The 20015-nt window shown below is 56.9% G+C and overlaps 7 protein-coding genes across 7 annotated transcripts; 3 read left to right on the forward strand and 4 right to left on the reverse strand.

Moving 5' to 3' along the window:
- Positions 1–2327: 2327 nt before the first annotated feature.
- Positions 2328–3381, reverse strand: A1O3_04163 (uncharacterized protein; the record flags this gene model as incomplete). Its single annotated transcript, XM_007734293.1, has 2 exons — positions 2328–2385; positions 2456–3381. 2 exons carry the CDS (start codon positions 3379–3381, stop codon positions 2328–2330), a joined length of 984 nt encoding a protein of 327 aa, XP_007732483.1.
- A 996-nt stretch (positions 3382–4377) lies between these two features.
- On the forward strand, positions 4378–5601 carry A1O3_04164 (isovaleryl-CoA dehydrogenase; the record flags this gene model as incomplete). Its single annotated transcript, XM_007734294.1, has 1 exon — positions 4378–5601. One exon carries the CDS (start codon positions 4378–4380, stop codon positions 5599–5601), a length of 1224 nt encoding a protein of 407 aa, XP_007732484.1.
- Positions 5602–6498: 897 nt separating this feature from the next.
- A1O3_04165 (uncharacterized protein) lies at positions 6499–7825 on the forward strand (the record flags this gene model as incomplete). The annotated part of the gene is made up of 3 exons (XM_007734295.1): positions 6499–7016; positions 7173–7566; positions 7685–7825. The coding sequence occupies 3 exons, from the start codon at positions 6499–6501 to the stop codon at positions 7823–7825; spliced, it is 1053 nt and encodes a 350-aa protein (XP_007732485.1).
- A 312-nt stretch (positions 7826–8137) lies between these two features.
- On the reverse strand, positions 8138–9280 carry A1O3_04166 (uncharacterized protein; the record flags this gene model as incomplete). The annotated part of the gene is made up of 1 exon (XM_007734296.1): positions 8138–9280. One exon carries the CDS (start codon positions 9278–9280, stop codon positions 8138–8140), a length of 1143 nt encoding a protein of 380 aa, XP_007732486.1.
- An 881-nt stretch (positions 9281–10161) lies between these two features.
- On the reverse strand, positions 10162–12138 carry A1O3_04167 (uncharacterized protein; the record flags this gene model as incomplete). Its single annotated transcript, XM_007734297.1, has 6 exons — positions 10162–10304; positions 10453–11127; positions 11246–11343; positions 11519–11694; positions 11772–11843; positions 11953–12138. The coding sequence occupies 6 exons, from the start codon at positions 12136–12138 to the stop codon at positions 10162–10164; spliced, it is 1350 nt and encodes a 449-aa protein (XP_007732487.1).
- Positions 12139–12894: 756 nt separating this feature from the next.
- On the forward strand, positions 12895–15108 carry A1O3_04168 (hydroxymethylglutaryl-CoA lyase; the record flags this gene model as incomplete). The annotated part of the gene is made up of 3 exons (XM_007734298.1): positions 12895–13538; positions 13659–14179; positions 14279–15108. 3 exons carry the CDS (start codon positions 12895–12897, stop codon positions 15106–15108), a joined length of 1995 nt encoding a protein of 664 aa, XP_007732488.1.
- A 1726-nt stretch (positions 15109–16834) lies between these two features.
- On the reverse strand, positions 16835–19467 carry A1O3_04169 (uncharacterized protein; the record flags this gene model as incomplete). Its single annotated transcript, XM_007734299.1, has 2 exons — positions 16835–18990; positions 19101–19467. 2 exons carry the CDS (start codon positions 19465–19467, stop codon positions 16835–16837), a joined length of 2523 nt encoding a protein of 840 aa, XP_007732489.1.
- Positions 19468–20015: the final 548 nt, after the last annotated feature.

The raw sequence follows: 20015 nt of genomic DNA on the forward strand, positions 1-20015 counted from the left end.
CCCGAGAAATGCTGCCGGGTCGCATCCGCTTGGCGGGATGGATCATCTCCGGGCGGGCATGTGTGTAGTATGTATGTACTGTATGGACAGGACAGCGTAATTGATGGATGTTGTACAGCGTACAGTACATAATAGTACAAACACGAGCCCGAGCACGTAAATATATTAATATATATATTAAACCATAATTCGATTTTTATTCTCTCCATAAAGGAGAGGGGAAGGCTGTACGAATACCAGATGGGACCCTTCAGTAATTATTACGGGACTGGAAGTGGAAGCTGGCTAATTCCACCAGAAATTATGTAAACGTAACCCTGTAGTAATTTTGTCTAAACGTGATGGATTTTGTTTTTGCCATGCTCGTCCGCATTACACTCCTTCAGCGCATATGAATTGAGACTGACGAATCAATCATTTGAGGCCGAGATTGTCCCTATGCAGATGCAAATGCAATGCCTATACCAGGCGCATCCTACAGTTGTTCTTCGGGCTTGTGACAGTACCGTACCGGAAGAAAGATGCAAGGCTGGTCTACTCTGTAGAGTTGGATTGGGACTGGTACGTGACAATGAAGAACGTCCCAAGAGACATATTGGAGAGTTCTGGTCGAGCCCTGTCGAGGTATCTTCAAGCCATATTCCAAAGTTACCAAGAACGACCGTGCGGTGCATACAGAACCAGATAACCATCTAAAACTCGACTCGTCCGTCTGGCTCGGGACTTTTGGGCGTGCACCCTGCAGCAAGGACCTTGCCCATATATTCTGGAGCCGCAGCCTTGTCCTCGGGGATATCCATGTCAAAGGCTGCCTCGATAGACGCCCAGCTCGAGGTGAGTGTGGTCGCCCGATACTTTGTAGGTCTTCGCACCCGGCGGGCCTGGGCCCCAACGTTGCCACGAGATGCACCTGTGGTCAGACTCCGGCATGGAATTATCTTCTCCCAAATCCGTGGCAGATAACCTGATCTTTCCTTGGTAGATGGAACCGACCTGCAATGCCAGATAATGCCGGAAATCGATCGGAGTCGGCGAGAGTGAATGAGGTGTCTATCGATTCACAATCAGCGACCACTCCAGATACATACCTTTGAGGGAGGGATGTGGTCCTTGCGTGATGAAGGGAATTAAAATTGAACTTGAAGTTGCCATCGTTGTGGCCTTGCCTATACATTCACACCAGACGCATTCTTCACATTCCCAGCTGACTTCATGCTACGTACATATACTGGACGACTCTTTTGGCTAGCAACCGCTCTTCACAAACCCACACAGGTCGAGTAAAGGTCCGCGCCGAGTAGGATATGATGATTTTGTCAAACTTAGGCATTCCCAGCCTTGTGCTTTAACCAGAAGGCTAGTTTATGCGCACTATACACTATATAGCCTGCGATCTCTTTGCGACCCTTTGATGGAGAACGTGGAACATTTCAACCTTTGACAGATTTGCCGTTGTCCATTACGGTCGGATCGTCATTTTGTGCAATGTGTTGTCGGTCTGGTCTGGTCTGGTCTTGAAAGCGCCGGTCTGTCAAACTTAGGCACTAACTTAGACATTCCCAGCCGTGCCCTTTAACCAGAAAGCTAGTATAGGCACGCCTATATAGTCTAGGCTCCCCTCATATCCCTTTGATAGAGAACATGGAACATTTCAACCTTTGGCATGGTCACCTTTTACTCTCGTGGCTTCGCTGTGACTGCCTAGCCGTGCAGGCGGACCCGTCGTAGCCTTCGATGATAGGAAAATCTCGAGATGGATGGTGTGAGCGTCCGGGCGCATAGGACTGAACATACATCGAAAGTATTGGTAAATATAACTATAAGAATTGACTCGGCTGTGGACGAACTCACCAGGTACAGTACGGGTGTTAGTGCTGGCTGAGCATGTTGCCAAAGCTGCTCTCCGCTACGCTCATTCTTCCTCGGTATCACGCTTTGTCTTGCTCGACACTATACGCCATTGCTGTATATATCTTCCCTGTTCTTTGTTTCTGGTAGGTCGGCGTAGAGTAGAACAGGTGGGAGTAAACAGTAGGCTAGGATAGGTAGTAGCATAGAGAAGGGCTATAGTAGGAAGGAGAAGGACTACGTAAACTAGTAGGGGAGGGAATAGCAGGCCAGCGTAGAGAAGAGCGGACCAGAGTGAGATAGACAAGGGTACAGTAAGATAGAATAGATCAAGGTGCAGTAGAGCAGGATATAGTAGGATATAATGTCCATTTTACTATAGTCAGGCAGAGTAGGCCAGAGCAGAGTATGGTCACATCTATAGCTAACCGCGGTCACGAGACATGCTATATCGCCCACGACATAGAACCATGTCATTGCTATTGATCCTTCTTCAGAAGCCTCGAAAGGTTGTCGGCAATAACAAGCGAAATGACCCTAGATCCCGCTAGTCAGCAAATCAGAAACTCCGAGAGTTCGAGAGCGTGTCCCTGGGGAGATATCATACGTGTGCGGGGCCATGCGGAGGAAATAAGTGCCAAAGCCACGGTAGAAGCGCAGCAGGCCTTCGGTTTTCAGGGTGCTGGTGAAGCAATGCCACATGCCCCTGTAGTGGAGCGACTGTCCGGGCGACTGTCCCCGTGACTGCGACTGGGCCGGGCCGGATTGGCGCTGCAGCCTCGTCTTCACAAAGTCCAGCGGCATACTGAAGAAGGCGGCGAAGAAGCCGCCGACGGCGGCGGCGGCCAGGGTGCGCGTCTGGTCCGATATGGCCGGCACCTTCTGGAGCTGGCCCTTGGCCTCGGAGAAGAAGGCCAGCTGGCCAAAGTTGGTGCACATGGCCCGGACCACGGTGGCATTGGCACCGCTCCAGAGGGCCAGCAGGCCTTCGTTGCGCACGATGCGGTTGATGGCGTCAAAGGCCGACCGGTAGTTCGCCCGCTGGTCTGGCGGTCGCATGCCGTCAGACTGCATGCGGATCAAGGCCACTTCGGTCGGCGTGCCGATCAGCGCTCCCAGCCCGCCAGCCGCGAGCCCGGCCGCCGCGCGCTCTCTGAACGTGACGTTGGTGCCGGCCCGTGTGGCGCGGCGCTTCAGCGCGTCTTCGAAGCTGAAGAACAGTCCGAGTCGACTGGTGCCGTAGACGAGTTGGCGGAGCAGAGCTGCAGACAGGCCTGAATACAGCTCCGACGCCTTGCCTTGGGCCACAATGTCGCGTGCCACGCGGAACGGGTTGGGGCTCGGCCCTGTCTTGCTGCCTTCGCCGATGAGCTGCAGCCGCACCTTCACCATGTCGATGGGTTGCAGACATATCGTCGCCACGGACCCGGACAGGCAGCCGATCACGAACGGGAGTGTGGCCTTGTAGATGGGATTCTGGCGAAACTCGGTGCTGGCGTTGGCATTGGCGTTGGCGTTGGGTAGACCTTGCATTGCTGATGTCGATGTTGCATTTGCATTGTTTCTCAGCAGGCCTGGTCGGGGGTTCTGGGAATCTGGGGTCCAGAGCTGACACAGTCTACTCGGAGACAGAGCGGGCGTGGACAGATTATTCTCTGACTGTCCGAGCCGGCATAGAGGTGAACAGTCACTCTGGACCGTTCAAGGTATTCGGTCTGTCTAGCTCAGCGCAGCTCAATAAGGTATAATGTCTGGAGACTCAGTCCAGTACACTGCAAGTTGCTTACGACACCCTGGCTCTGGTGTGGTGTGGCGTGGTGTGGTGTTCTCCCAGCTCCCTCGTCCTGGAGGATGATGGGAGCTGGCATTTCCCCACTGGACCAGTGTGGTCATGTCGATGGTCCATCTGGTGAAGGCTGACTCAAAATCGCGGTGTCAGCATGATTTGGGGTTTGCAAGGCGAATCGGTTCGGTCAATTCGTCGTACAGGACAGGACAAGACAGGACGTATATCCTCGGGCCGGTGGCCACCAAGGCGCCAGACGTGTTCCCGAGGCCCACCCCCTCAACAACGGCCGTGTGTGAATTACGGTAGCATGCTAACTTTCATGGCCTGATGGCGGCCTCGGCTTTGGTCAAACATGCAATAATGCAGGTTTGATGCTAACAATCGGTATGGGATCTTCCAAGTCCAAGGTGTCGTTTTCAGGCCTGATACAGAGCCACTGTTGTTGCACCATCGGCCATCTTTCTCGATCCACGTGACGCAACACACAGGCGTGACGAGGCTGAGAAGACCACAGCTACTCCTCAAAACAAAACTGCATCACGGCAGCTTGATATCAGTACTCGACTCTCGACTGACCACTCGGTGGCATTGCTGATATTGGTATCTTGCGTGCATCCGAAAAAACTTCAAAGGTGACAATGAGTTTTCTGTTTCGACAGATGAGGACGGTGGTCCGGGTCCAGAGCTGTGGGAGGCAGCATGGGACTGGGACTGGGATTGGATGTCTCCGACTACGAGCAATGGACAAGAACCGCGGCCGCAGCTTCCAGACGATTGCGGCCAGAAAGGCGGAATTCAGCCAGCCCGACTTTACAGACTCGGAACGGACGGTGCGGGAGGCCATCTCGAAGATCTGCTCCAAGTATCCCGACGAGTACTGGCTGGAGCACGACAACAACCACAAGTTCCCGCATGACCTGTACAACGACCTGGCGCGAGACGGCTGGCTGGGGATCTGCATGCCGCAGGAGTATGGCGGGTCGGAGCTGGGGATCGCAGAGGCCACAGTCATGATGCAGACGATTTCCGAGTCGGGGGCCGGCATGGCGGGCGCCTCGTCGATTCACATGAACATCTTCGGGCTGGAGCCGGTGGTCAAGTTCGGCAGCGCCGAGCAGAAGAAGCGATGGCTGCCGCCGTTGATCGCAGGCAAGGAACGGGCATGCTTTGGCGTCACGGAGCCCAACACAGGCCTGGACACGTTGAAGCTACAGTCCTTTGCGCGCCGCCAGGGCGACCACTACCTGCTGAACGGGTCGAAGATCTGGATCTCAACCGCGCAAATCGCCCACAAGATCCTCATCCTGGTGCGCACCACGCCCCTGGACCAGGTCAAGAAGCCGACCCAGGGCCTGTCACTCTTCTACACCGACATGGATCGCGCCCAGATGCAGGTGACGGAAATCCCCAAGCTGGGCCGCGCCGCCGTCGACTCGAACGTGCTCTTCTTCGAGAACTGGAAAGTGCCCGCCGAGGACTTGATCGGCGAGGAAGGCAACGGCTTCAAGATGATCATGCACGGCATGAACGCCGAGCGCGTCCTCGTCGGCGCAGAGGCCCTGGGCCTGGGATACGCCGCCCTCCGCCGCGCCGCCACCTACGCCCAGGAACGCGTGGTGTTTGGCCGCCCCATTGGCAAGAACCAGAGCATCCAGCATCCCCTGGCCGAGTCCTGGATGTCGCTCGAGGCCGCCCGGCTGACCATCTACCTGGCAGCACGACTCTACGACCAGGGCTACACGTCGGGCGAGTACGCCAACGCCGGCAAGTACCTGGCGGCCGAGGCGGCCTTTGAGGCCTGCCAGCGCGCCGTGCTGACCCATGGCGGCATGGGATATGCCAAAGAATACCATGTCGAGCGGTATCTGCGGGAAGCCATGTTGCCTCGCATTGCCCCCGTGAGCAGGGAGATGATCAAGAACTACATTGGCGAGAAGGTGCTGGGGCTGCCCAAGTCCTACTAGCCAAGGCGTATAGTGGTAGTGGTAGTGGTAGCTCTCATATTTGATTCATATATGGGTACAGTATGCATCATATCGGCTCAGCCAGTCCGGCACTGTGAGTGCGGCGTGCTCATTATTCTGTACAGCGAAGACCCCTCGCCCATAAAGGTGGTGACGCCGGTTCTTGGGGCAAGTGACTCAGGCTTGGGCTTAGGGGCTAAGGGGCTAAGGGGCTCTTCAGGCTTAGGCTAGGGGCTTAGGGGCTCCCTAAGCTCCTAGGGCTAAAGGGCTCCTAGACTTACAGTAGGAGGCTTATGGCTTAGGAGGGCCCCAGGCAGCTGTGCTTGGGCCGAACCCGACACTCCCTCGGCCCAGGCCCCTTAGCCCCCCTGGCCCCTAAGCCAACCCCTCCACCCTTCTAAACCCACCTATCTAGAGCCATCTAAGCCTATGACAGTAGCCAGGAGTGACAGGCATCCAGGCCAAGGCCCATCTTAGCAGGGGCGGTTGACGACCTCTCTCAAACATGGCTTTACACAAAACGGCGCCAGGGTCAGGCCCAGGCTCAGTGATCGCGACCAGAGAGACTGACGGTACTTGACTTCCTCCAAAGAATTCAGGCCTATCCTATGTGCACAGAACGCCCAAGACAAATATTCGTTGCACTGTGTCCACAGTATTACTCATTACTGTACATAACTTTACCCCTCGCTGTATCTGTACAGGTACCAATTACAGTGTATCCTCTTTGACATGTTCGGAGTCTCGACTCGGTCGGCATGTCTCCAACTCCGACCCAATCCAGCAAGCACCTCAACCACAACCACAGCCATCGTGCACGCTCTGCGGACAGGCAGCTTCAACAACCATTCTTTCGCGACTCCTAGGCTCCGTCGATACGCAACCGCAACCGCAACCATGAAGGCCGTGGTGGTGAACGGAAGCAAAGCACAGCTGGTCGACGACAGGCCACTGCCCCGGCTGCGCGATGGGTATCTGCTGGTCAAGCCACAGGCGGTGGCGCTGAATCCGACCGACTGGAAGCATATCGCGTTCAATCGAGCCAAGGACGGCTGCCTGGTCGGCTGCGACTATGCAGGCGTGGTGGAGGAAGTCGGCCAGGGCGTCAGCAAGGCGTGGCGCAAGGGCGAGCGGATTTGCGGCGTGGCTCACGGCACGAATCTGGTGAATGTCGAGGACGGCGTGTTTGCCGAGTACGCCGTGGTCAAGGGAGATGTGCAGATGCGCATTCCTGAGTCGCTGTCGGACGAAAAGGCTGCCACTGTCTCGCTGGGCGCCATCACGGTCGGTCAAGGCCTGTACCAGAAGTCGCTCAGGCTGAACCTGCCGACGGACCCGATCCAAACCCAGGAATATGTCCTGATTTATGGCGGAGGCACTGCCACGGGCGGCCTTGCTGTCCAGTATGCGAAGCTGTGAGTAGTGGAAATCCAACCCAAACCTGACATCCTTCCAGATCACTGGCACTGGTGGTCTTGTTGGCCAGAGGCGTAGAGATGCGCTTTATCTATCTATATCAAGGCCACTTTGGGCCATCCACGTGATAGTTCTCCAGTCCTAACTCATCATAGCTCCGGGTACACAGTCATCACCATCTGCGGTGCCGATCAATTCGAACACCTGAAAAGCCTGGGCGCCGACTACACCTTTGACTATACCGACCCCCAAACCGGCGAGAAGATCCGCACGCTCACGGAAAACAGTCTCAAGTACGCGTGGGATACGATCGCGATCGAGTCGTCGGCGCAGATGTGTGCCGATGCTCTCTCCACGTACCCGGGCACGCGATACGGCACCACCAACGCGGTCAAGATGCCCCGTGACGACGTCAAGTCGACCTTCACCGTCATGCACACCATGTACGGCGAGGCCTTCACCTTCGGGCCCGTCGAGTTTGAGGCGTCGCCAGAGGACTTTGAATTCGCGAAACTGTTCATGGGCCTCACGGAGAAGTTGCTTGCCGAGGTATGTCACATGTCATATGTCAGCTCTCGTCCTCGTCCTCTTGGAGGGAGGAGGGAAGAGGGCATTGCGAATTGCTCCCGTCGAAGCTCTAGCTCTAGCTACTGACACCACACCCCAGGGCAAATTGAAGACGCACCCTGAAATCGTCGGGGAAGGAGGTCTGGCCGGCGTCATCCAGGGCCTGGACGACCTGCAATCTGGCAAGATCCATGGGGTCAAGCTGGTGTATCGTGTTGCGGATACACCTGATGGAAAATAGAAAGCAGACTCGAGGAAGGCCAAAGACAGGCCCGGGCGGACGACGACTATAGAGTTGAACGTCCCTTTCCTTTTTTAGGGTTCTGGGTCTGAGTCTGTTGTAGTTACAGCTAGACACGTATATAGATAAGCGATATGTAAGCATATGCATCTGGTCAAAACATATACGGAGGATGACTTTTGCTTCGCCAGGCTATAAGATATGGATCTGGATACGAAACGGATATTGTTTGCTGTATCATGCCATATACCATACAATACCACGTCATCTCGTCTCGTCTCGTCTCGTCTCGTCTTATCTCGTCTCATCATCTCATCTCACCAGGACGATTCGGCCCGTGACCTTCCCATCGCGCAGCCGCATCAAGGCCTCGTTCGCCTGGTCCCACGGCACAGTAGTAACAGGAATAGGAGCCAGTTTCTGCTGCCTCGCCAGATCCGTGACCTCTCGCAGGGCGGCCAAGTTGCCGGTATTGTTTCCCATGATAGTGGCGCCCTTGAAGATCAAATTGACCAGCGACAGTGTCAGCTCGCCGCCCATGACGCCGACCTGGACCATCTTGCCGCCCTTGCCCAGCACGGCATAAGCCAGCGCGGCGGTGCTGGAATTGTTCACAAAGTCGACCACGCCCAGCACCGGCCCGCCCGCAGCCTTGAGCACGTCGGCAGCGAGATCGGGGCCCGGCTGTCCTCCATCCAGGGCGGTAGCGGCCCCTGCCTTCACGGCGGCGGCGCGGTTCTCGGGCTTCAGGTCGATGCTAATGATGGCCGACGACGCATGGCCCTTGGCCCGCAGCACGCTGATGGCCGCCAGGCCCAGCCCGCCCGCGCCCACCAGCACAATCGGGTCCGTCGGCGCCAGCGGCAGGATCTTGGTCAGCGCGCTCAGCACCGTCAGCCCCGAACATGCAAACGTGCATGCCACCGCTGGGTCCACCGAGCCCGGGTCGACTAGGTACTTGGGGTGCGGCACCACCACGTGCGACGCGAATCCGCCGTGCTGCATCACCCCCAGCGACCGCTGGCTGCCGCATAGGTGGTCGTCGCCCTGGAGGCAGCGGCGGCACTGTCCGCAGCCGAGCCATGGGTACACGATCTTGCGGTCGCCCACGGCCAAGGACACGGCGTCGGCATCAGCAGCACCACCACCACTACCACCATCAGCACCAGCATCACCACCACCACCGGCGGCGGCGGCGGCAGCGTCAGGCCCCAGCTGCGCCACCACGCCGGCGATTTCGTGCCCGATGGCTCGCGGCAGCTTCACTCCTCGATCACTGATGTTGAATCGCTTCCCTCCGCCCAGGTCGTAGAAGCCCTCCCAGAAATGGAGGTCCGAGTGGCATATCGCGCAGTGGCTGACTTGGATCAAGACCTCGCTGCCCTGGAGTTGTGGGAGGGGTTCGTGGATCTTTTGGAGCGGTTGGTTGTGTTCGACCACCGCCCAGGCTTCCATCATGTACTGCTGTACTGTTGTACTGTAGTACTGTTGTGTTCTGTAGTTGTACTGTATGCTGCCTGCCGTGGGCGTACGGTCTTCTATATATGGTGTGGTCAAGTAAAGTACCCTATGGATGGTGGGGTCACGTAACGTACTCTATTGGTGTGGTCAAGTTAGAGTACTGTATACCGTATTCAACGACAAGTTCAAGTGGTCCCAGACTAGGAGGCAAATCTTGAGGCGAACCCAGCAGTGGCTGTTCAGCTGATTGTATGTATAATAGAGACGGAACGCGGCGCCTAAGCCGTCAATTTGAACTAATATCTCTTCAGTATGCCGACAACAACAAAGTCCCCTTCTCCTCTTTGCTGGCCACAGTTCAGTTATCCGTACTGTATATGTACTCCGTACATGTACAAGCCGAGGTGCGAACGTGGGAAGACTAGCGCAGCCTCGGGTTCACAGTACTGTACTTGGAACTACTATACACACAGATGGATGGATGGTCTGTGTACTAATTACTTACTACATGACTTTGGATTATACGGTCTTCCTGGATTACCAAGTCAGGCGAGTACAGACAGCGATGGGTGGCCATTATTTACGACGGTCGAGGGTTCCAGAGACGACGGTAATACCAGGAGGACTATCTCGACGGCCAACATCAGGAGGACAATCGGGATCTATGAATCTCACCATCAGTCTCCTCGGTAATGGAATCATGGCCTATGTGTAACAACGAGTGCCCACACAATGCCAGCCTTATTCTATCACCTGCCTGGGGTGCCTGGAGATATAGCCAATATGTTATACTGATATGTACAGTACACTCAAAGACCAAGCCACCAAGCCATTCGTTCACCTAGACCACCTCACTCACCCGGCAATTCATTCACCTAGACCACCTTGCTCTCGTGAAGAGCCTTGATTTCGCTGTCAGGGATCCCAAGTTCCCGGAGGACTTGGTCGGTATGTTCTCCCAGACGAGGCGGGACGGACCGGATGGAAGCTGGGGTGTCGCTGAACTTGACGGCGGGACCTAGGGAAACACGTCAGTTTCACTATATCGGCATCTCGTTGAGTCTAGGTGTGTGCGTGGGTGTGTCTCTTTCTGGGTCTGGGGCTGTGTGTGTCTTTTTCTGGTTCTGGGTCTGGGTATTCATTTCACCAGACAACATCCAACTCACCTAGCAGCTTCAGCTGGCCAGACTTGGCCGCGTCAAACTCGACATTATACACCATGTCGGTGGCCTCGGTCTGCGGGTGGTCGAAGACGCGCTCCATGGTGTTGATGGGCGCGTAAGGGAGGCCGCTCCCCTCAAACAGGTCGATCCACTCGTCCGTCGACTTGGTCTGAAACACCTCGTTGAGGTAGGGGTACAGGGCGTCGCGGTTCTGGACGCGGTCGGCGTTGGTCAAGAAGCGGGCGTCACTCGGCAGCTCGTCCAGGCCCAGCTGCTTGCACAGGATGGCGAATTGGCGGTCGTTGGTGGCGCCGCACACAAAGTACAGATCCTTGGTCTTGAAGGCATCGTACGGCACCACGCTGGGATGCTGCGTGCCCCAGCGCTCCGTCTCCTTGCCCAGGTTCAACCAGGCCAGCGCGACGTTGGTGAGCAGCGCCACCTGGGTCTCGTACAGCGACGCGTTGATGCGCTGGCCCCGGCCCGTCTGCTCGCGCGCATACAGCGCCGCCATGATCGCCCCGTGCGAGAACAGCCCCGTACACATGTCGGTCAGTCCCAGGCCCGGCCGCACCGGCGGCCCGCCACGCTCGCCCGTCAGGTGTAGTAGCCCGGCCTCTGCGCCCGCGATCATGTCGTAGCCGGCCCGTTTCGCGTACGGACCGACCTCACCGTAGCCTGTAGGGGAGTGTCATGTCAGCTGTAGGTCTGGGTATGACTCCAATGCTGTTATGTAGATCAAACATATCAAACATCGCAGGCACAAAACACCTTGGAGGGACTGTCTGTTGCTTACCTGAAACACTGGCATGGATGATGCGAGGGTTGACTTTCGACAAGACATCATATCCGAGCCCTAATCGCTCCAAGGCGCCAGGCCGGAAATTGTCCACCCTAGAAGGAATCCCAGACATGAGCAAACCGGACCGAATCGTAGAGGCTGGGAGGTGGGAGGTGTGAGGTCGGAGATAAAGATAGGGGTAGGGGTAGGGATAGAGATAGGGAAAGCATAGGATGAGTCAGAATAGGACATGAGAGCAGACATGCTGTCTCTCTCCATCTCACTTACACCACATCAGCCTTTTCGGCAAGCGACAGGAATATGGCGCGGCCCTTCTCGCTTTTCAAGTTCAGGCAGATGGAGCGCTTGTTGCGGTTGACGGCGGCGAAGTAGTTCGAGATCGGTCCTGCCTCGTCCTTCCACGCGCTCTGCTCGCCCGACACTTTCCAATATCGCGTGTCGTCCTGTCAAAGACACATCAGTCAGCCCCTCTCCTCAACCACCATGGCAATCTAGGCCAGAGACCGGGACTCAGTCGTACTCCCTTGCCCACATCTTCCACCTTGATCACTTCGGCCCCGTAGTCGGCCAGAATCTGGGTGCACAGCGGTGCCTTGGGTACATTAACGTTAGAGGATGACAGATGACAGGCTCATAGACTGGCATGGCAATCCGCCTTGCCTAGACATGCGTCTGGGATGGATGGGGGCATCATATCATACAGCTAGCACTCGCGACAGATCGAGAATCTTGATTCCCTTTAGGGGGCCTTCGTTCTTGGTGTTTGACAGTGTCTTCAGCGTCCGTGGATAGTGGTTGGCGTTGATGTTGGTGTCGCGGTGGTTGAGCAAACCAGTCCGTGGTGACCATGGCCACTGCAACAGCGGACGCCCCAACTGCCGCTTCATGGTGAACTAAACTTCAACTCCCCTTTTGGATTGAGATGGACGCCCTAGATCGCATTGTGTGGTCGATCTTGGCCTACATAAATATTAAGTATCACTTGTGGTTGATAGTCAATCAAACAGAGGGATGGCCACACCACGCTACGCCACAATACGCACACACACACTCACTTGCTTTCTCGTTGGCTGGCTCTTGCTCGGCCTAGGAGCCTGCCCAGTATTCTCGACCATGGCAGCTGCACCACAGACACGGGGAGCGGTGGGACAGGGTGTCGGTTGTGGCTACAGAGGAGGGTATGGCCGTGGCCGTGCCGTCTACGAGGACCGAGCTGCCGGAGGGTGAGCCACGGCTAAGGTCTGTGAGTGCCCAAGTAATAATATTACTAACTGTACGGGGCACAGTAGCTGGATGTGTACAGTATCTACAGTATGTACAGAGTACGGAGCACATACCAAATACAGTGTACGGATACAGTATGAGGTATGACGCGGAGGGGGGGTTGGTTCTATTGGTATTGGTAGGACAGTCACAGTCGGCCCGTTGGCTGATGATGCCCTCGCCCCCTTTACTTTATCCTCGGCCAATTGACCCAGGACCTTAGCCTGACCCAGGCAATCCCCCAACCACACTGACTTGGCCCTCCGTACACATGGCGAACGACGTACGCGGCAAATCTGGTCAGCGGCTTTAAGACCTTTGGGTCTTGTGGTTGTTTGTGTCATGTCTTGCTAGACAGGCTTCCCCCAACTAAGCTTGAAATGGCTGCCTATCATCTGGTCCAACATCACCACCAGATGCATCCCGCCGGTCTACATCGTGCGTTGGCCTTCAACAGCAACAACACCCTCGCCCTGAAGAGAACTGTGTTGCGGCCAGCAGGGAGTGGGAGCAGGAACAGCCATCCCAGAGCTCTACGATGGCAGCATCAATGTCAACGCCGCCAGTATTCCCGGTCCACCTCGTTCAGCGGCGGGCGAGATGTGCGGATCCTCGAAGTCGGCCCCCGTGATGGGCTGCAAAACATCAAGACGCTGGTGCCGACGCCGACCAAAGTTGAACTCATCGAGAGGCTGGCCGCCGCGGGCCTGCGTGACATCGAGGCCACCTCCTTCGTCTCGCCCAAGTGGGTGCCGCAGCTGGCCGACGGGGCGGAGGTGATGCGGCAGATCCGGCCACTCACCCACGCCCAGCCAGGCGACGGCGACCGACGATTCCCCGTGCTGGCGCCCAACCCCAAAGGGCTGGAGAACGCGATGAAAAGCGACGCAAAGGAAGTGGTCATCTTCGCCTCAGCGTCGCAAGCATTCAGCAAGGCAAACCAAAACTGCACGGTGGACGAGGCACTGGCGCAGGCCGAGAGTGTGGCGCGCAAAGCCCTTCCCCAGGGGATTGCAGTTCGAGGGTGAGCTACCTTTCTCTTAGTGCTATCTGCATCCCTGCTACTATTCTTGCTATTCATATCAATACTCAGAATCATGCCAGTTGGCACGACCCGAACCAGCACTGACTGACACCAATCTAGGGTGGTCTCGTGTATCTTCGCCGACCCGTACTCCGGGCCGACCAAGCCGCAAGAGGTCGAGTACGTGGTCAAGCGGCTGCTCGACATGGGCTGCTACGAGGTGTCGCTGGGCGACACGCTGGGGGTGGGCACGCCGTACGACACGCAGCTGCTGCTGGAGTATCTCCTGCGCGACACGCCGGCGCGGCTGCTCGCCGGGCATTTCCACGACACGTACGGCCAGGCGGTGGCCAACGTGGCACGCGCCTACGACCTGGGCCTACGGACGTTCGACAGCAGCGTGGCCGGGCTCGGCGGCTGTCCGTACGCGGTGGGCGCCAAGGGCAACCTGGCCACCGAGGACATTGTGTACATGTTCGACCGGATGGGCGTCAACACGGGCGTCGACCTGGACAAGCTCGTCGAGACGGGCGACTGGATCTCGCAGCAGCTGGGACGACCGAACGGCAGCAGGGCGGGATCGGCGTTGGTGGCTAAAGCAAAGGCAGGGACGAAGGCGCCACCGACGCCAGCATCAACCAGTACAAAGACAAGTACAGATACAAGGCCAAGTACAAAGACACCAACAGCCACTGGCTCCGCCACAGCCACAACTCCAACCACTACAAAGCCGACGCAAGAGCGGACCTGGACTCTCGTACAAGATTACGGCGACTACAAAGTCGAGCGAGCCGGGCCGGTGGTCCAAGTGACGCTGACGCGGCCGGCGAACGGCAACGCGCTGACGGGGCCGATGGTCGACGGCCTGACGGCACTGTACCGGTCGCTGGCGCAGGACCGCACGGTCTTCCACATTGTGCTGGCCGCGGAGGGCCGGTTCTTCTGCACGGGGATGGACCTCAGCGGCGGCACCGAGACCAGCGACACATCGGCGGCGGACGGCTACTTTGCGCGGGTGTCGGAGCTGTTCCGCGCCATCGACGAGAGCCCGCAGACGACGATTGCCGTGGTCGACGGGCCGTGCTACGCGGGCGGCGTGGGCCTCAGCACCGTGTGCGACGTGCGGCTGGCGTCGTCGCGGGCGCGCTGGACGCTGTCCGAAGTCAAGCTGGGCCTGGCGCCCGCCATCATCTCCAAGTTCATGGTGCGCGAATGGGGCGTCTCGTTCGCCCGCGAGGCCATCCTCAGCGGCCGCGAGGTCCACGTCGCCGAACTGCACCGTCTGGGCGCCGTGCATGGGTTGGCCGACGGGTCTGACGACCTGCAGCGCCTGCTGCACGGCTATCTGGACCAGCTGCGCAAGGCTGCCCCCGTCGCCGCCTCCTGGTGTAAGGACCTGGTCAAGGTCGCCTGGGCCCTGCCGACCTCGGCCAAGCAGGAGCAGTTGATCAGCGACAAGTTCGCCGACATGATGCTGCCGGGCTCCGAGGGCAGGCATGGCATTGCCCAGTTTCAGAAGAAGGTCAAGGTCGTCGATTGGGTCAGCTTCTGGAACGAGAATAAGAAATGATGGACCGGCCTCGGGCAGTTTTGCATCCATCAATCGATGGAGAGGAAAGCTTCTCTGCTTCTTCCTCTCCTTCTCCTTTGGTCTATCAAACCCCCGTAGGCAAGACACCGCCGAATGTATAGGTTTCAACTCGTACTAATATCAAAGTAAAGATATCAGGTTAGGAATAAATCTATTAGGTCGATTCTTTTGTGTTTGCCAGCCTTGGACGGCGTCTGTTGTCCTTCAACCCATGGTGCCGCATCGTCTCGCCTCGCCCACAGCACGTCCTCCCATGCCACCAGTCAGCAGCAAGAATTCCTAACCTGGGCAACAATATTTACCGGTCAGAACAGGAAGAAACTCTGACCTAGGCAACAATATTCAGATGATTGTAGTCTTTGTACCCAGTATTCATCCCACCGCAGTCTTCTCTTCGATCCATCCCAACAAAACCAGTTGGACGTGGTACCTAGGAGTACTGCAGCACTCTGTGGTACGTAGTAGTACCTGGCACCTAGCTGGGACGTGTGTATCTTACTATAGTATGTACGGAGTACGGATACAGTACTGTGAAACTGTGATATCTTGATACTATACTTTGTATCCGTACTCGTACCGTAATTAGAACCAAGATACGTAGGGTAATTAGGTAGGTTTGTTGGGTACCTATGTAGGGAGGTACATTACCCTCGGGCCGAGGGATGACCACGCCCGTCCCTCCCGGCCAGAATGACAGACAGAGCCCACCCGCAATTCCTCGACTAATCTCACCTAGGTCTTAGTACTCTTTGGAGAAAGAACAAAGCAAAAACATGGCCCACAAGCTTACTCTTGGGGTGTCCTTAGCGGTACTTTACGTCGGTATGGTATTCTCGTTTTTAAATGACGCTCGTTCGCGCCGCTTGCTCTCTTTGGCCGGGGCTATGTACTTACTGTATATACTTGAACTGTATATACTTGAACTGTATATAGTCGAACTGTAGGTACTCTGTGGCACAACGAGGACAAGATATATATATAAGCGTATATATATTTATGTGTGTGTGTGTGTGTGTGTGTGTGTGTGTGTGTGATTGGTGGATTACATTCACCAGCAATATATAGTGTCGTGTATATACTCTTCTCTTGCAAGTTGTCATGTGATGTCCATCCTGCGCTCTTCTGTCTCCTCTTGTCCCACGGCGGCGCGGTATGTCGATGAGAGAGTGAATTGTATGCTCGACGGCCTGATGCTCATGCTAGGTTGAGGTTGAGGTTCAGGTTGAGGTTGAGGTTCAGGTTGAGGTTGAGGTTCAGGTTGAGGTTGAGGTTGGGATTCTTAGAGAAAATTGATCCTATCAGACAGACCATAGCCAAACACAACCACAACCAAGGGAACAATATGACAGGACCAGGAACAAGAACCGGAAAGTCATGGCTTCACATTCACATTCATATGAACAAGATACAATCCATCAGGTATTCATACTGTAGTTTGAAATAGATATCAATCCCCTAGTGACTGTTTGCCAACTGAACGCCAATGAGAACTGCTCAATCACAACATTTCTTGGAACTCATATATACATGAAAGAACACCGTAAACCGCTTTCCCTAAATCATAGTCTGGCTGACTCACTGCTGTATTCACTGCCTGCCGGCTCAAAACTCCGCAAATAGAATCGCGGTGACTGGGCCAAATTGGGGAGCTGAGCCTGATGTATTCTTCCCACACTGACGCGAGCCCCCGAGCTTAGAGTCAGGGTCAAGCAATCTGAGGATCAAAAGCATCCAGCCACTGCGTATCAAACCCAACGCCCAACTCGTCGGACAGCTTGAAGAAATCGGCGCAACCTTCCATGTCGAGGAACGAATCTAGGTCCAGCTGCATTTCGTCGCCCGCTGAAGCTCCCACTCCCGGTCGGCCGGTCACACGCGGCGGTTCTCGGTTGAACTCGACAGCTTTATTGCCGTTGCCGTGAAAGCCTGGCTCGGCAACGCCCTGGTATCGTCGCCAGGTGGAGACTACATCGCCATCGCCATCAGTATCGCCACTGACCACGAGCGGGGCGTCACTGGCACGCACGGCTGGGTCTGGGCGGCACGACTTCCTGCTGTCTTCTGACGACGAGATGATCGCGGCAGACCCCAAGGCTCGAGTTCGCGCGGGGCCTGGCCCTACACCCCCAGCCTGAACGGCCCCAGACGTCGACGGTGGGACATTGAACTGGTACTCGAACTGCAAAGGCGCTCCCCTGCCGTCACTGACTTGCACGTCGGGCAGGCGTTCGTTCAGGCCCACCATGGCCTCCGTCGAGCCGGCCCGCGACGACACCTTGTTGGCCGCAGCGGTCAAGAACGAGCAGGCAAACGCGCCGGACGCGTACATGTCACCGAGCTGCTCCAGGGCCTGCATGCACAGCGCGAACTTGCGGGTGCTGGTCTGCTTGAGGTCCGGATCGCCCACGGTCTGGTCCAGGATATGCACAATGGCGGCGTGCAGAACACAGGTGACGCCGGTGTTGGGCAAGAAGCGCACCAGGCCGTGTGCGTACAGGTTCGTGAACAGGATGGTCAGGTCATTGGCAGCCTCGCGCGTCTTTCGGCGCGACAGGTCTCGGATCTCGGGATCCGTCGAGTGCGTGGCCATGGACAGAATCTGCGGTCGGTGCAAGGTGCTGATCGAGGTCAGATACACCGCCTTCAGCACCGCGCGGTGGAGATCCAGCACGTCGCAGCTGTCGTCCGGCGACGTCCCAGAAGACATGCCGCCGAAGCAGCACAGCTCTTGGGCGTGCGCTCGATACCACTTGCGCAGGTCTTTGTCGCATTGTAGCATGTCGCAGGGATCCGGCACCGCCTGGGCAGGGGCTGGGGTGGTGTTCGTCTTGTGATTGCGCGCTTGGATCGAACTGATCCCGGGTGTGCTGCACTGCATCTCGAGGATCGGGGTCAAACAGACGCACAGACTGGCCATCCCGAGACACAGTTGGGCCAAGGATATGCGCACCGCTTCGTTGCTGATGGTGGGACAGGGAGGGCCGAGCATCCTGCTCACTTCGCCGGACAGAGGCTTGGTCTCGAAATCCGACAGCTCCAGCATGGGCTGGTCGAACGTGTTCTGGCTGATCCGTGAGGGCCGCCGGAAGGCCAGCGAGACCAGTCGGTCTCGCATATAGCACGACCACCAGATCCGCTTCCACAGCCGCCGTTTCTGGATGTTGTGCGGCGGGAACGGGGATGGGTCGTAGTTCAAACCGATGGCCTTGGACAACGACACCGCCACACCCAGCCAGTACCACACATCCTTGGGGTCGTCGGGGGTTTCGTTCCAGTACGTCATCAACAGACTGCTTTGGATGATGGTGACGCGGTCCACTTCGTAATCCATGTCGCAGAGTGACTTGATGCGCAGGTAGAAGCTTCTCCGGGCCATGCGGCGATTGCTGTAGCCGTGGGCGGCCAACGTCCTCGCGGCCACGTAGGGGGTGGCGGCGAACATGACGGCCTGGAAGAGCATCAGGCTGACCGCATTGGCAGGTTCATTCTGCTCAATGGCGGATAGAAAGTCTTGCAGGTCGAGCACCGGCATGTACGGGTGGACGAACTGCACATAGCACCGTAGCAGTTCGTTGCGTAGAGCCGTGTCCGGGATGACGAAGGCGCCTTTTCGCTGCAGATACTCAACGTCCTCGGCGGCCAGCCGGGTAGGGATCTTGCGGATAAACCGGGGCAGGGAAAGGGCAACGTCCTGGCTCAGGCTCACCCGCCGCTGGCCAAAAGTCGTGGTGGGCGAGCTTTGGGACGGCGGAGACAGGGGCAGCTGAGCATGAGTACTCCTGGCCCCGACGGATATAGTGTCGGCATTGGTGTCGTCTTTGTCGCTTCCCTTCAATTGGGACACGCCGTCTAACGAAGCATCTAGGGTTGGTCGGGCAGTCAGCCAAGGCCTGCAACAGTGGAAGGTACTGGGCAGAGAGAGGTTCAAGTCCAACGCGAACCACCATCTGAAGATGCCAGGACTACTGTACCTTGATCTCTCGAGCGGGCACTGTCACGCCGGCAACCGGCAGCATCGCAGCGGGAGCCGGTATTGGGCACGCTGGGCAACGGCGTGATGCACTGAAGACCAGGAATGTCGTCGAAGATGGCGAACTGGGGCGGCGACTGGTCTTCCTCGACCGAAGGCTCTGGAGTGGCCCGCCGCGCCCGTTGCGGCTCAACACGACGTTTGCGTTGACGCAGGCTCTCGGCCACTTTGCACTCGACGCCGTCCAGTCGACAGTTGGTACACGGCATGCGGTCGTTGACATCGCACCGTACCTTACGCGCGCGGCAGCTAAGACAGGCCTTGGACGCGCGGCGTTTGAACCCGCGTGGAAGGGCGCTTTCTTCCATGACCGCTGGATGTGTGTTTAGGCACACGCCGTGCTAGAGAGCCTTGGGTATCAGTATCAAAGAAAAGGAGCCTCGGGCAACCACGAGAGACTGTCCCGTCGCTTGGACCGCGTGAGAGGGGAATGGAATGAGGGAAAGGCTCGAGTGCCGGCATCACGAGCAACAGACCGATGTAGGAATTAAACCATACCTTGGGCCCCGGGCTAAGGAGGCCCATGTGACGGCGGGGTAGTGATAGCACCATCCCACCTAATCCCATGCTCCCCTAGTCCGGGGCACAGGAGTCCCTCCTCCTCTGAAGTTGTGGGGAGGTGGGTGGATTGCCGCGTACGGGAATGAAATGACCGCGTGCTGGTGTCAGGGCGGCGTTTACTGGTTACCCTCTATACCAGGAGGAGAGGGGAGCGGTTCCAGGAGGGTCAGTGTGCTACACTCGTGCTATCAGACATGTTGCCTGGAAAGATCACAACCGTAGGCAAGGTATCCTGTATAAATGAATTCTAACACGACGTGCGATTCCGGTTTCTACCACAAGGCACCAGATATTT

This window comes from Capronia epimyces, assembly GCF_000585565.1.
Source record: "Capronia epimyces CBS 606.96 chromosome Unknown aczIQ-supercont1.3, whole genome shotgun sequence".
NCBI lineage: Eukaryota > Fungi > Ascomycota > Eurotiomycetes > Chaetothyriales > Herpotrichiellaceae > Capronia > Capronia epimyces.